The sequence below is a fragment of the Hyla sarda genome, chromosome 1 (assembly GCF_029499605.1).
Source record: "Hyla sarda isolate aHylSar1 chromosome 1, aHylSar1.hap1, whole genome shotgun sequence".
Lineage (NCBI taxonomy): Eukaryota > Metazoa > Chordata > Amphibia > Anura > Hylidae > Hyla > Hyla sarda.
The window spans coordinates 5,655,753-5,672,735 of record NC_079189.1 but is presented as its reverse complement, the minus strand read 5'-3'; the positions used below and the strand labels follow the sequence as shown (position 1 = coordinate 5,672,735).

Below are 16,983 nucleotides of genomic sequence, written 5' to 3'. Positions count from 1 at the left end.
GAAACTATACTGGACCTAATGTGGGGAGAACTATACTGCACCTAATGTGGGGGAACTATACTGGACCTAATGTGAGGGGACTATACTGTACCTAATGTGGGGGGACTATACTGGACCTAATGTGGGGGAACTATACTGTACCTAATGTGGGGGAACTATACTGCACCTAATGTGGGGAACTATACTGCACCTAATGTGGGGAACTATACTGGACCTAATGTGGAGAACTATACTGCACCTAATGTGGGGGACTATACTGGACCTAATGTGGGGAAACTATACTGGACCTAATGTGGGGGACTATACTGGACCTAATGTGGGGGAACTATACTGGACCTAATGTGGGGGACTATACTGGACCTAATGTGGGGGACTATACTGGACCTAATGTGGGGGAACTATACTGGACCTAATGTGGGGGACTATACTGGACCTAATGTGGGGGACTATACTGCACCTAATGTGGGGGGACTATACTGGACCTAATGTGGGGGAACTATACTGGACCTAATGTGGGGGAACTACAACCTAATGTGGGGGAACTACAACCTAATGTGGGGGTAACTATACTGCCAACCTTATATATAGTCAATATAGGCCAGTGTTTCCCAACCAGTGTGCCTCCAGCTGTTACAAAACTACAATTCCCAGCATGCCCGGACAGCCAAAGGCTGTCCGGGCACGCTGGGAGTTGTAGTTTTGCAACAGCTGGAGGCACACTGGTTGAGAAATACTGATATAGGCACAGAGTTACATTTTTTTTTTAACATTTTCTAATGGTGGTGTGCCTCGTGATTATTTTTCATGAAAAAAGTGTGCCTTTGCACAAAAAAGGTTGAAAAACACTGGTCCAGAGGGATATATCCACATATACTAGATGCTGCAGTGACATACGTATCTAGTGACCAAACAAAACATAACATTAAAGGGGTACTCCGGTGGAAAACTTTTTATTTTTTTTATTTATTTTTTAAATCAACTGGTGCCAGAAAGTTAAACAGATTTGTAAATTACTTCTATTAAAAAATCTTAATCCTTCCAGTACTTATTAGCTGCTGAATACTACAGAAGAAATTCTTTTCTTTTTGGAACACAGAGCTCTCTGCTGACATCACGAGCACAGTGCTCTCTGCTGACACCTCTGTCCATTTTAGGAACTGTCCAGGGCAGCATATGTTTTCTATGGAGAATTTTCCACCATCTCTGGACAGTTCTTAAAATGGACAGAGGTGTCAGCAGAGAGCACTGTGCTTGTGATGTCAGCAGAGAGCTCTGTGTTCCAAAAAGAAAAGAATTTCCTGTGTGACGCCCCCTCCCATAGACTTGCATAGCGGGGGGCGGGGCGTGAGGGCACACAGGGGCGGAGTCGTGACGTCACGATACTCTGGCCCCGTGGTCGGCACCCGGCAGTTTGTGAGCTGGCAGCGCGGCGTGCAGCTCAAACAGGTGGGTGCCGAATGAAAGATTGCGGGGGTCCAGAGTGGCGGGACCCCCGCAGTCAGGCATCTTATCCCCTATCCTTTGGATAGGGTATAAGATGTCTTAGGGCCAGAGTACCCCTTTAATAAAAGGTACAGATCCCCTTTGGTGGCTTTAAGGAAGGTTCAGATCCTCTTCAGTGGTGCCAGTAGAAGTTTCGTCGACGTGTGCATGATGACTGGTGCACTCCTAGCTCCGGGGGATTAAGATGCAGGGTACGGACACCCGGCATAGTCTTCAGGAGTAGGGGTAGTAACATCAGGCATAGTCAGGAGTCTACGTGTCCTCCAGCCATGATGTTGCCCCCATAATAAGCCTAATATGAGCCAAACAAAAAAGCCTGGAGGGAAAACAGGGTGTTAAAAAGAATAACAAATTTAGGGGAAACCCCCCAAAGGGGTACCCTAAACTAGAAACCCCCCAAAGACAATAATAAAAAGTAACCTATATTGAACTCTTAAAATGTAATGGTGAAAAACAAATGTAGTGATTCACCTGAACACCACTAGGTGTCAGTATCACAAAGGAAAAGTTAAAAACGCAGCTGTAGTCAAACACTTATTTTCAATTGGTGCTCATAGTACCGCCAAAGTAGCGGTGTGCCACTATATTTTGGGCCACTCAAATGACTGATAGATAATAGACCTTAAGGCTGACAAAAAACGCTGCTGATTAAAATGTTACATAAGATTAAGTCCTGACGTTTCGCTGGGGACCCAGCTTCATTAAAGTCCTCGCTAGCCGTCTGTCCTTCGATGAAGCTGGGTCCCCAGCGAAACGTCAGGACTTAGGCTTATGTGACATTTTAATCAGCAGCGATTTTAGTCAGCCTTAAGGTCTATCATCTATCAGTCATTTGAGTGGCCCAAAATATAGTGGCACACCGCTACTTTGGCGGTATTATGAGCACCAATTGAAAATAAGTGTTTGACTACAGCTGCGTTTTTTACTTTTCCTGTGTGATACTGACACCTAGTGGTGTTCAGGTGAATCACTACATTTGTTTTTCACCATTACATTTTAAAGTGGTACTCCAGTGAAAACCTTTTTTTCTTTTAAATCAACTGGTGGCAGAAAGTTAAACATATTTGTAAATTACTTCTATTAAAAAATCTTAATCCTTCCAGTAATTATTAGCTGCTGAATGCTACAGAGGATATTCCTTTCTTTTTGGAACACTGATGACATCACGAGCACAGTGCTCTCTGCTGACATCTCTGTCCATTTTAGCAACCATGCATAGCAGATGTATGCTAAGGGCAGCATGGTGGCTCAGTGGTTAGCACTGCTGCCTCGCAGTGCTGGGGACTTGGGTTCAAATCCCACTAAGGACAACAATAAATAAAGTGTTATTATTATTATAATAACGTCAGCAGAGAGAACTGTGCTCGTGATGTCATCAGAGAGCATTCCAAAAAGAAAATAATTTCCTCTGTAGTATTCAGCAGCTAATAAGTACAGGAAGGATTAAGATTTTTTTAATAGAAGTAATTTACAAATATGTTTAACTTTCTGCCACCAGTTGATTTAAAAGAAAAAAGGTTTTCACCGGAGTACCCCTTTAAGAGTTCAATAAAGGTTACTTTTTATTATTGTCTTTGGGGTGTTTCTAGTTTAGGGTACCCCTTTGGGTTGTGTCCCCTAAATATGAGTCAAGGCACCATATGCGCCAAGAAAGCGAAAGATAGAGAACACAGATGCACGTTATACACAACAGAGAATAATAATAGATCAGTAAAGGACACGAGAGCCGAGTGGGTCGGATCACCCCAGATTTATTGTGGTGTTCAGGGTACTACATGCAGCTTTTACACAGTTCATTAACAGTGATAGAAGGGATGATGGTCATAGTTATATAGCAGCCAGAATTCATTGCACAGGCCCATCTACCAGGGGAAGCCCCCCCGGGGGGACGGAATAACCATATTCATAGCTCCTCAAGCAAAAACATGTCCCCCGATTACACAGCCATAACACAAAAATAACAGAGACTGTACAGTGCTACAACAATGTGTACAGTACTGACGGGTCACAAGAATCTGCCAGGGGTCGACCGAGTCATGAAGTCAAAATTTTATTATGGCAAGACCCCCCCATGCAGCTGCTGGACAGGACCCCTGGGAAATAGAGCCATTATTACTGAAGATAGGTTAATTGATCTCCTGCAGCTGCTGGGCATCACCTTAAAGGGGTACTCCAGTGGGAAAAACTTTTTTTTTTTTTTTAATCAACTGATGCCAGAAAGTTGACCAGATTTGTAAATGACTTCTATTAACAAATCTTAATCCTTCCAGAACTTATTAGCTGCTGAATACTACAGAGGAAATTCTTTTATTTTTGGAACACAGTGCTCTCTGCTGACATCTCTGTCCATTTTAGGTACTGTCCAGAGTAGAAGAAAATCCCCATAGAAAACATATGCTGCTCTAGACAGTTCCTAAAATGGACAGAAATATCATCAGAGAGCACTGTGCTCGTGATGTCAGCAGAGAGCTCTGTGTTCCAAAAAGGAAAGAATTTCCTTTGTAGTTGTAAGGATAAAGATTTTTTTTTTTTAATAGAAGTAATTTACAAATCTGTTTAAAAGTTTTCCACCGGAGTACCCCTTTAAGACACTTCATTACTGTACATAGACTAGTAGATCTCCTGCAACTGCCGGGCATCATCCCAGGACCCATCATTACCGTACATAGACTAGCAGATCTACTGCAGCTGCTGGCTTCACCGTGGTATGAAGCATTACTGTATACAGATTAGTAGATCTCCTGCAGCTGCTGGAAGTAGACACCTAACTGCATAAAGATTAGTAGATCTCCTGCAGCTGCTGGACAGGACTCCCGGGAAGTAGACTCATTACTGTATAAAGATTAGTAGATCTCCTGCAGCTGCTGGAAGTAGACTCCTAACTGTATAAAGATTAGTAGATCTCCTGCAGCTGCTGGAAGTAGACTCCTAACTGTATAAAGATTAGTAGATCTCCTGCAGCTGCTGGGCATCACACCAAGACACATCATTACTGTACATTTGTAAACAATTGGTTGTCAAGCATTAAAGAAATTACATCTCAAGGAAAAAAAAAAGTGCACCATGACAATGCTAAACAGGATTGGCTTCAAAAATATCTTAAAATCTTCCACATTTATTAAAACTTATAAATAGTGTTATCAATGTTTGAACGTATATCATGGGAAATAAAAAAAACACAACACATCCCTATATACTAGAGTCCTGCCGAGAACGCCAAATTGTACCGTAACCCCACTGAGGAAGTATGGAGAAGAGCAGGGGCACATATCAGTCACACATCAATCATAAGTGTCCTATGATTAAAGGGGTACTCCGCTGATCAGCATTTGGAACAAACTGTGGCGTCGTAGCCCCGCCCCCTCATGATGTCACACCACGCCCCCTCAATACAAGTCTATGGGAGGGGGCGTGACGGCAGTCACGCCCCCTCCCATAGACTTGCATTGAGAGGGCGGGGTGTGACGTCATGAGGGGACGGGCCTAGGACGTCACGAGCTCCCGGAGCCGGCTACAGCGTTCGGAACAGTTTGTTCCAAACGCTGAGCAGCGGAGTACCCCTTAAAGTCATTTATGTTACATAGAACAAAGCGTCCTGCCTAGATCGCCAAATCATAGACGTGTGATGAAGGCAAAGAAGAGTACCTGTCATTAAAGGGGTACTCCGATGGAAGGCATTTCTTTTTTTAAATCAACTGGTGCCAGAAAGTAAAACAGATTTGTAAATGACTTCTATTAAAAAAAATCTTTACCCTTCCAGTACTTTTTAGCAGCTGTATGCTACAGAGGAAATTCTTTTCTTTTTGAATTTCTTTTTTGTCTTCTCCACAGTGCTCTCTGCTGACACCTCTGTCCATATCAGGAACTGTCCAGAGCAGGAAACAAAAATCCCCATAGCAAACCTATGCTGCTCTGGACAGTTCCTGACACAGACAGAGGTGTCAGCAGAGAGCACTGTGAACAAGACAAAAAAGACATTCAAAAAGAAACGAATTTCCTCTGTAGCATACAGCTGCTAAAAAGTACTGGAAGGGTAAATATTTTTTAATAGAAGTAATTTACAAATATGTTTAACTTTCTGGCACCAGTTGATCTAAAAAAAATAAAAATAAAAAAATAAAATAATTCCACCGGAGTACCCCTTTAAACATTATTTTCTAACCTAAATCAGATTATATTCCCTAACTACTCCTAACACCCCTCCTGTCCTTAAAAAAAAAAACTTTCCGAGCTTTAAAAAGCTGTGTATCATACTTTTCCCCTTGCTCATATTGTGAGAGCTTCTGGCAGGAGAAAGTGGCCGTTCCCAAGCAGGCGCGACATCACTGAGAGCTGTACCTCGCCATGCCCCGCACGCACTTCCTGAGTTTGGTCTCCTGCCAGGCCGGGAGGAGACCAGACTAACTGTTTGACTTGCGCAGAGAACAGAACAGAGCCACCTAGTGGCCTTTTTTTTCAATCACATTAAAATCGTAATATTGAGAATATAGAAAATAGCAAAGTGTCTTAATAGTGTAATACATAAGGAACAATATATTAAAAGTTTAGTTTATCTTAAGTAGAATCCCGCATCCTGCCGAGAGCGCCAAATTATACAGTAACTCCAAGGGTAAGGAGAAGAGCAGGAGCATTCACACATCAATCATACACAGACCATATCGTCCTGCCGAGAGCGCCAAATCATACACAGACCATACTGTCCTGCCGAGAGCGCCAAATCATACACAGACCATATAGTCCTGCCGAGAGCGCCAAATCATACACAGACCATATCATCCTGCCGAGAGCGCCAAATCATACACAGACCATATCGTCCTGCCGAGAGCGCCAAATCATACACAGACCATATCATCCTGCCGAGAGCGCCAAATCATACACAGACCATATCATCCTGCCGAGAGCGCCAAATCATACACAGACCATACTGTCCTGCCGAGAGCGCCAAATCATACACAGACCATACTGTCCTGCCGAGAGCGCCAAATCATACACAGACCATATCATCCTGCCGAGAGCGCCAAATCATACACAGACCATATCATCCTGCCGAGAGCGCCAAATCATACACAGACCATATCATCCTGCCGAGAGCGCCAAATCATACACAGACCATATCATCCTGCCGAGAGCGCCAAATCATACACAGACCATATCATCCTGCCGAGAGCGCCAAATCATACACAGACCATATCATCCTGCCGAGAGCGCCAAATCATACACAGACCATATCATCCTGCCGAGAGCGCCAAATCATACACAGACCATATCATCCTGCCGAGAGCGCCAAATCATACACAGACCATACTGTCCTGCCGAGAGCGCCAAATCATACACAGACCATACTGTCCTGCCGAGAGCGCCAAATCATACACAGACCATATCATCCTGCCGAGAGCGCCAAATCATACACAGACCATATCATCCTGCCGAGAGCGCCAAATCATACACAGACCATATCATCCTGCCGAGAGCGCCAAATCATACACAGACCATACTGTCCTGCCGAGAGCGCCAAATCATACACAGACCATACTGTCCTGCCGAGAGCGCCAAATCATACACAGACCATATCATCCTGCCGAGAGCGCCAAATCATACACAGACCATATCATCCTGCCGAGAGCGCCAAATCATACACAGAATATATGGTCCTGCCGAGAGCGCCAAATCATACACAGACCATATCATTCTGCCGAGAGCGCCAAATCATACACAGACCATATGGTCCTGCCGAGAGCGCCAAATCATACACAGACCATATCGTCCTGCCGAGAGCGCCAAATCATACACAGACCATATCATCCTGCCGAGAGCGCCAAATCATACACAGAATATATGGTCCTGCCGAGAGCGCCAAATCATACACAGACCATATCATTCTGCCGAGAGCGCCAAATCATACACAGAAGATATCCTCCTGCCGAGAGCGCCAAATCATACACAGACCATATCATCCTGCCGAGAGCGCCAAATCATACACAGACCATATGGTCCTGCCGAGAGCGCCAAATCATACACAGACCATATCGTCCTGCCGAGAGCGCCAAATCATACACAGACCATATCATCCTGCCGAGAGCGCCAAATCATACACAGACCATATCATCCTGCCGAGAGCGCCAAATCATACACAGAATATATGGTCCTGCCGAGAGCGCCAAATCATACACAGACCATATCATCCTGCCGAGAGCGCCAAATCATACACAGACCATATCATCCTGCCGAGAGCGCCAAATCATACACAGACCATATGGTCCTGCTGAGAGCGCCAAATCATACACAGACCATATCATCCTGCCGAGAGCGCCAAATCATACACAGACCATATCATCCTGCCGAGAGCGCCAAATCATACACAGACCATATCATCCTGCCAAGAGCGCCAAATCATACACAGACCATACTGTCCTGCCGAGAGCGCCAAATCATACACAGACCATACTGTCCTGCCGAGAGCGCCAAATCATACACAGACCATATCATCCTGCCGAGAGCGCCAAATCATACACAGACCATATCATCCTGCCGAGAGCGCCAAATCATACACAGACCATATCGTCCTGCCGAGAGCGCCAAATCATACACAGACCATATCGTCCTGCCGAGAGCGCCAAATCATACACAGACCATATCATCCTGCCGAGAGCGCCAAATCATACACAGACCATATCATCCTGCCGAGAGCGCCAAATCATACACAGACCATATCATCCTGCCGAGAGCGCCAAATCATACACAGACCATATCATCCTGCTGAGAGCGCCAAATCATACACAGACCATATCATTCTGCCGAGAGCGCCAAATCATACACAGATCATATGGTCCTGCCGAGAGCGCCAAATCATACACAGACCATATCATCCTGCCGAGAGCGCCAAATCATACACAGACCATATTGTCCTGCCGAGAGCGCCAAATCATACACAGACCATATCATCCTGCCGAGAGCGCCAAATCATACACAGACCATATTGTCCTGCCGAGAGCGCCAAATCATACACAGACCATATCATCCTGCCGAGAGCGCCAAATCATACACAGACCACATCATCCTGCCGAGAGCGCCAAATCATACACAGATCATATGGTCCTGCCGAGAGCGCCAAATCATACACAGACCATATTGTCCTGCCGAGAGCGCCAAATCATACACAGATCATATGGTCCTGCCGAGAGCGCCAAATCATACACAGACCATATCATCCTGCCGAGAGCGCCAAATCATACACAGACCATATCATCCTGCCGAGAGCGCCAAATCATACACAGACCATATGGTCCTGCCGAGAGCGCCAAATCATACACAGACCATATCATCCTGCCGAGAGCGCCAAATCATACACAGACCATATCGTCCTGCCGAGAGCGCCAAATCATACACAGAACATATCATCCTGCCGAGAGCGCCAAATCATACACAGACCATATCATCCTGCCGAGAGCGCCAAATCATACACAGACCATATCATCCTGCCGAGAGCGCCAAATCATACACAGACCACATCATCCTGCCGAGAGCGCCAAATCATACACAGAAGATATCCTCCTGCCGAGAGCGCCAAATCATACACAGACCATATCATCCTGCCGAGAGCGCCAAATCATACACAGACCACATCATCCTGCCGAGAGCGCCAAATCATACACAGAAGATATCCTCCTGCCGAGAGCGCCAAATCATACACAGACCATATCATCCTGCTGAGAGCGCCAAATCATACACAGACCATATGGTCCTGCCGAGAGCGCCAAATCATACACAGACCATATGGTCCTGCCGAGAGCGCCAAATCATACACAGACCATATGGTCCTGCCGAGAGCGCCAAATCATACACAGACCATATCATCCTGCCGAGAGCGCCAAATCATACACAGACCATATCATCCTGCCAAGAGCGCCAAATCATACACAGAACATATCATCCTGCCGAGAGCGCCAAATCATACACAGACCATATCATCCTGCCGAGAGCGCCAAATCATACACAGACCATATCATCCTGCCGAGAGCGCCAAATCATACACAGACCATATCATCCTGCCGAGAGCGCCAAATCATACACAGACCACATCATCCTGCCGAGAGCGCCAAATCATACACAGAAGATATCCTCCTGCCGAGAGCGCCAAATCATACACAGACCATATCATCCTGCTGAGAGCGCCAAATCATACACAGACCATATGGTCCTGCCGAGAGCGCCAAATCATACACAGACCATATCATCCTGCCGAGAGCGCCAAATCATACACAGACCATATCGTCCTGCCGGGAGCGCCAAATCATACACAGACCATATCATCCTGCCGAGAGCGCCAAATCATACACAGACCATATCATCCTGCCGAGAGCGCCAAATCATACACAGACCATATCGTCCTGCCGGGAGCGCCAAATCATACAGTTACAAACATATGGCGGAGTATGGAGGCGCAGGAGCGTATATCAGTCACAAATTATCTGTCCTATCGTCTTATTGTCTTGTCCTGATTGGTCAATTACAGCATCAGCCATAGAGAAGTTTATGTACAGCTACTTTACATACTATTACTACAAAGCATACTAGATGGAGCGGTCACCATGGTAGGTTCCCACATCCGGTCTTGGCAGGATAATGTCAGCCCTGGTCCGTACTCCGGGAAGGCCTGTAGTGTCAGGAGACAGCAACGCTCCTCGGCTCAGTAAAGTGCCCGTCAGTAAACAAGACGTCCTCCTCACTGGAGACAGCACGAGTCCTTCTCCTCTTCCTCCTTTGGGGAGTCCTCCTCCTCCTCCTCACACTGCACAGTAAAGGGATCTTGTTCTTGAAGTCTATCCCGCACCTCCATGAGTAGATCCCGGCTCTCGCTAACAGGGAGATTACTCAAGTAATATTGTGGGGCAAACTCCACCAACCTGCAAGAAGAGAAAAGATTCAGTACAGTAGGTGGAGTAGTAAACGTCCCACAGGTCACTATGTGGTCTACACCAACCCTCCTCTGTATTCTGTCTATGTGTAGTCCCCAACATCCCTCATCCTATCACTGCGCAGTCCCCATCATACTTCCTCTGCATCTTGGTTATGGGTAGTTTGCACCGTTCTTTCTATGCATCCTGTCACCGTGTAGTCCGCACCATCATTCCTCTGTATCTGGTCTATGTGTAGTCCGCACCATCATTCCTCTGTATCTAGTCTATGTGTAGTCCGCACCATCATTCCTCTGTATCTAGTCTATGTGTAGTCCGCACCATCATTCCTCTGTATCTTATCTATGTGTAGTCCGCACCATCATTCCTCTGTATCTGGTCTATGTGTAGTCCGCACCATCATTCCTCTGTATCTAGTCTATGTGTAGTCCGCACCATCATTCCTCTGTATCTAGTCTATGTGTAGTCCGCACCATCATTCCTCTGTATCTTATCTATGTGTAGTCCGCACCATCATTCCTCTGTATCTAGTCTATGTGTAGTCCGCACCATCATTCCTCTGTATCTTCTCTATGTGTAGTCCGCACCATCATTCCTCTGTATCTAGTCTATGTGTAGTCCGCACCATCATTCCTCTGTATCTAGTCTATGTGTAGTCCGCACCATCATTCCTCTGTATCTTATCTATGTGTAGTCCGCACCATCATTCCTCTGTATCTTATCTATGTGTAGTCTGCACCATCATTCCTCTGTATCTAGTCTATGTGTAGTCCGCACCATCATTCCTCTGTATCTAGTCTATGTGTAGTCCGCACCATCATTCCTCTGTATCTAGTCTATGTGTAGTCCACACCATCATTCCTCTGTATCTAGTCTATGTGTAGTCCGCACCATCATTCCTCTGTATCTAGTCTATGTGTAGTCCGCACCATCATTCCTCTGTATCTAGTCTATGTGTAGTCCGCACCATCATTCCTCTGTATCTAGTCTATGTGTAGTCCGCACCATCATTCCTCTGTATCTAGTCTATGTGTAGTCCGCACCATCATTCCTCTGTATCTAGTCTATGTGTAGTCCGCACCATCATTTCTCTGTATCTAGTCTATGTGTAGTCCGCACCATCATTCCTCTGTATCTTATCTATGTGTAGTCTGCACCATCATTCCTCTGTATCTAGTCTATGTGTAGTCCGCACCATCATTCCTCTGTATCTAGTCTATGTGTAGTCCGCACCATCATTCCTCTGTATCTAGTCTATGTGTAGTCCGCACCATCATTCCTCTGTATCTAGTCTATGTGTAGTCCGCACCATCATTCCTCTGTATCTAGTCTATGTGTAGTCCGCACCATCATTCCTCTGTATCTTCTCTATGTGTAGTCCGCACCATCATTCCTCTGTATCTTATCTATGTGTAGTCCGCACCATCATTCCTCTGTATCTTATCTATGTGTAGTCCGCACCATCATTCCTCTGTATCTAGTCTATGTGTAGTCCGCACCATCATTCCTCTGTATCTAGTCTATGTGTAGTCCGCACCATCATTCCTCTGTATCTTGTCTATGTGTAGTCCGCACCATCATTCCTCTGTATCTTGTCTATGTGTAGTCCGCACCATCATTCCTCTGTATCTAGTCTATGTGTAGTCCGCACCATCATTCCTCTGTATCTAGTCTATGTGTAGTCCGCACCATCATTCCTCTGTATCTAGTCTATGTGTAGTCCGCACCATCATTCCTCTGTATCTGGTCTATGTGTAGTCAGCACCATCATTCCTCTGTATCTTATCTATGTGTAGTCCGCACCATCATTCCTCTGTATCTTATCTATGTGTAGTCCGCACCATCATTCCTCTGTATCTAGTCTATGTGTAGTCCGCACCATCATTCCTCTGTATCTAGTCTATGTGTAGTCCGCACCATCATTCCTCTGTATCTAGTCTATGGGTAGTCCGCACCATCAATCCTCTGTATCTAGTCTATGTGTAGTCCGCACCATCATTCCTCTGTATTTAGTCTATGTGTAGTCCGCACCATCATTCCTCTGTATCTAGTCTATGTGTAGTCCGCACCATCATTCCTCTGTATCTAGTCTATGTGTAGTCCGCACCATCATTCCTCTGTATCTAGTCTATGTGTAGTCCGCACCATCATTCCTCTGTATCTAGTCTATGTGTAGTCCGCACCATCATTCCTCTGTATCTTATCTATGTGTAGTCCGCACCATCATTCCTCTGTATCTAGTCTATGTGTAGTCCGCACCATCATTTCTCTGTATCTAGTCTATGTGTAGTCCGCACCATCATTCCTCTGTATCTTATCTATGTGTAGTCTGCACCATCATTCCTCTGTATCTAGTCTATGTGTAGTCCGCACCATCATTCCTCTGTATCTAGTCTATGTGTAGTCCGCACCATCATTCCTCTGTATCTAGTCTATGTGTAGTCCGCACCATCATTCCTCTGTATCTAGTCTATGTGTAGTCCGCACCATCATTCCTCTGTATCTAGTCTATGTGTAGTCCGCACCATCATTCCTCTGTATCTTCTCTATGTGTAGTCCGCACCATCATTCCTCTGTATCTTATCTATGTGTAGTCCGCACCATCATTCCTCTGTATCTTATCTATGTGTAGTCCGCACCATCATTCCTCTGTATCTAGTCTATGTGTAGTCCGCACCATCATTCCTCTGTATCTAGTCTATGTGTAGTCCGCACCATCATTCCTCTGTATCTAGTCTATGTGTAGTCCGCACCATCATTCCTCTGTATCTAGTCTATGTGTAGTCCGCACCATCATTCCTCTGTATCTAGTCTATGTGTAGTCCGCACCATCATTCCTCTGTATCTTATCTATGTGTAGTCCGCACCATCATTCCTCTGTATCTAGTCTATGTGTAGTCCGCACCATCATTCCTCTGTATCTTATCTATGTGTAGTCCGCACCATCATTCCTCTGTATCTTCTCTATGTGTAGTCCGCACCATCATTCCTCTGTATCTAGTCTATGTGTAGTCCGCACCATCATTCCTCTGTATCTAGTCTATGTGTAGTCCGCACCATCATTCCTCTGTATCTTATCTATGTGTAGTCCGCACCATCATTCCTCTGTATCTAGTCTATGTGTAGTCCGCACCATCATTCCTCTGTATCTTCTCTATGTGTAGTCCGCACCATCATTCCTCTGTATCTAGTCTATGTGTAGTCCGCACCATCATTCCTCTGTATCTAGTCTATGTGTAGTCCGCACCATCATTCCTCTGTATCTTATCTATGTGTAGTCCGCACCATCATTCCTCTGTATCTTATCTATGTGTAGTCCGCACCATCATTCCTCTGTATCTTATCTATGTGTAGTCTGCACCATCATTCCTCTGTATCTAGTCTATGTGTAGTCCGCACGATCATTCCTCTGTATCTAGTCTATGTGTAGTCCGCACCATCATTCCTCTGTATCTAGTCTATGTGTAGTCCGCACCATCATTCCTCTGTATCTAGTCTATGTGTAGTCCGCACCATCATTCCTCTGTATCTAGTCTATGTGTAGTCCGCACCATCATTCCTCTGTATCTTCTCTATGTGTAGTCCGCACCATCATTCCTCTGTATCTTATCTATGTGTAGTCCGCACCATCATTCCTCTGTATCTAATCTATGTGTAGTCCGCACCATCATTCCTCTGTATCTAGTCTATGTGTAGTCCGCACCATCATTCCTCTGTATCTAGTCTATGTGTAGTCCGCACCATCATTCCTCTGTATCTAGTCTATGTGTAGTCCGCACCATCATTCCTCTGTATCTTCTCTATGTGTAGTCCGCACCATCATTCCTCTGTATCTAGTCTATGTGTAGTCCGCACCATCATTCCTCTGTATCTAGTCTATGTGTAGTCCGCACCATCATTCCTCTGTATCTAGTCTGTGTAGTCCGCACCATCATTCCTCTGTATCTTATCTATGTGTAGTCCGCACCATCATTCCTCTGTATCTTATCTATGTGTAGTCCACACCATCATTCCTCTGTATCTGGTCTATGTGTAGTCCGCACCATCATTCCTCTGTATCTAGTCTATGTGTAGTCCGCACCATCATTCCTCTGTATCTTGTCTATGTGTAGTCCGCACCATCATTCCTCTGTATCTAGTCTATGTGTAGTCCGCACCATCATTCCTCTGTATCTAGTCTATGTGTAGTCCGCACCATCATTCCTCTGTATCTTAGCTATGTGTAGTCCGCACCATCATTCCTCTGTATCTTATGTATGTGTAGTCCGCACCATCATTCCTCTGTATCTTATCTATGTGTAGTCCGCACCATCATTTCTCTGTATCTAGTCTATGTGTAGTCCGCACCATCATTCCTCTGTATCTTATCTATGTGTAGTCCGCACCATCATTCCTCTGTATCTGGTCTATGTGTAGTCCGCACCATCATTCCTCTGTATCTAGTCTATGTGTAGTCCGCACCATCATTCCTCTGTATCTTATCTATGTGTAGTCCGCACCATCATTCCTCTGTATCTTATCTATGTGTAGTCCGCACCATCATTCCTCTGTATCTTATCTATGTGTAGTCCGCACCATCATTCCTCTGTATCTTATCTATGTGTAGTCCGCACCATCATTCCTCTGTATCTTATCTATGTGTAGTCCGCACCATCATTCCTCTGTATCTAGTCTATGTGTAGTCCGCACCATCATTCCTCTGTATCTAGTCTATGTGTAGTCCGCACCATCATTCCTCTGTATCTTGTCTATGTGTAGTCCGCACCATCATTCCTCTGTATCTTGTCTATGTGTAGTCCGCACCATCATTCCTCTGTATCTAGTCTATGTGTAGTCCGAAACCATCATTCCTCTGTATCTAGTCTATGTGTAGTCCGCACCATCATTCCTCTGTATCTAGTCTATGTGTAGTCCGCACCATCATTCCTCTGTATCTGGTCTATGTGTAGTCAGCACCATCATTCCTCTGTATCTTATCTATGTGTAGTCCGCACCATCATTCCTCTGTATCTTATCTATGTGTAGTCCGCACCATCATTCCTCTGTATCTAGTCTATGTGTAGTCCGCACCATCATTCCTCTGTATCTAGTCTATGTGTAGTCCGCACCATCATTCCTCTGTATCTAGTCTATGGGTAGTCCGCACCATCAATCCTCTGTATCTAGTCTATGTGTAGTCCGCACCATCATTCCTCTGTATTTAGTCTATGTGTAGTCCGCACCATCATTCCTCTGTATCTAGTCTATGTGTAGTCCGCACCATCATTCCTCTGTATCTAGTCTATGTGTAGTCCGCACCATCATTCCTCTGTATCTAGTCTATGTGTAGTCCGCACCATCATTCCTCTGTATCTAGTCTATGTGTAGTCCGCACCATCATTCCTCTGTATCTTATCTATGTGTAGTCCGCACCATCATTCCTCTGTATCTTGTCTATGTGTAGTCCGCACCATCATTCCTCTGTATCTAGTCTATGTGTAGTCCGCACCATCATTCCTCTGTATCTAGTCTATGTGTAGTCCGCACCATCATTCCTCTGTATCTTAGCTATGTGTAGTCCGCACCATCATTCCTCTGTATCTTATCTATGTGTAGTCCGCACCATCATTCCTCTGTATCTGGTCTATGTGTAGTCCGCACCATCATTCCTCTGTATCTAGTCTATGTGTAGTCCGCACCATCATTCCTCTGTATCTTATCTATGTGTAGTCCGCACCATCATTCCTCTGTATCTTGTCTATGTGTAGTCCGCACCATCATTCCTCTGTATCTAGTCTATGTGTAGTCCGCACCATCATTCCTCTGTATCTTATCTATGTGTAGTCCGCACCATCATTCCTCTGTATCTTATCTATGTGTAGTCCGCACCATCATTCCTCTGTATCTTATCTATGTGTAGTCCGCACCATCATTCCTCTGTATCTTATCTATGTGTAGTCCGCACCATCATTCCTCTGTATCTTATCTATGTGTAGTCCGCACCATCATTCCTCTGTATCTTATCTATGTGTAGTCCGCACCATCATTCCTCTGTATCTTATCTATGTGTAGTCCGCACCATCATTCCTCTGTATCTAGTCTATGTGTAGTCCGCACCATCATTCCTCTGTATCTAGTCTATGTGTAGTCCGCACCATCATTCCTCTGTATCTTGTCTATGTGTAGTCCGCACCATCATTCCTCTGTATCTTGTCTATGTGTAGTCCGCACCATCATTCCTCTGTATCTAGTCTATGTGTAGTCCGCACCATCATTCCTCTGTATCTAGTCTATGTGTAGTCCGCACCATCATTCCTCTGTATCTAGTCTATGTGTAGTCCGCACCATCATTCCTCTGTATCTGGTCTATGTGTAGTCAGCACCATCATTCCTCTGTATCTTATCTATGTGTAGTCCGCACCATCATTCCTCTGTATCTTATCTATGTGTAGTCCGCACCATCATTCCTCTGTATCTAGTCTATGTGTAGTCCGCACCATCATTCCTCTGTATCTAGTCTATGTGTAGTCCGCACCATCATTCCTCTGTATCTAGTCTATGGGTAGTCCGCACCATCAATCCTCTG

At 45.2% G+C, this 16,983-nt stretch overlaps 1 protein-coding gene across 1 annotated transcript in view; it reads right to left on the bottom strand.

Moving 5' to 3' along the window:
* Nucleotides 1-9,517: 9,517 nt before the first annotated feature.
* The window catches only part of DQX1 (DEAQ-box RNA dependent ATPase 1), a 45,442-nt gene continuing 37,976 nt past the window's right edge, over nucleotides 9,518-16,983 (bottom strand). The window contains exon 12 of the mRNA XM_056551498.1: nucleotides 9,518-10,406. Within this exon, the coding sequence (XP_056407473.1) occupies nucleotides 10,226-10,406 (181 nt within the window). The 3' untranslated portion in view covers nucleotides 9,518-10,225. The remainder of the gene's footprint in view (nucleotides 10,407-16,983) is intronic.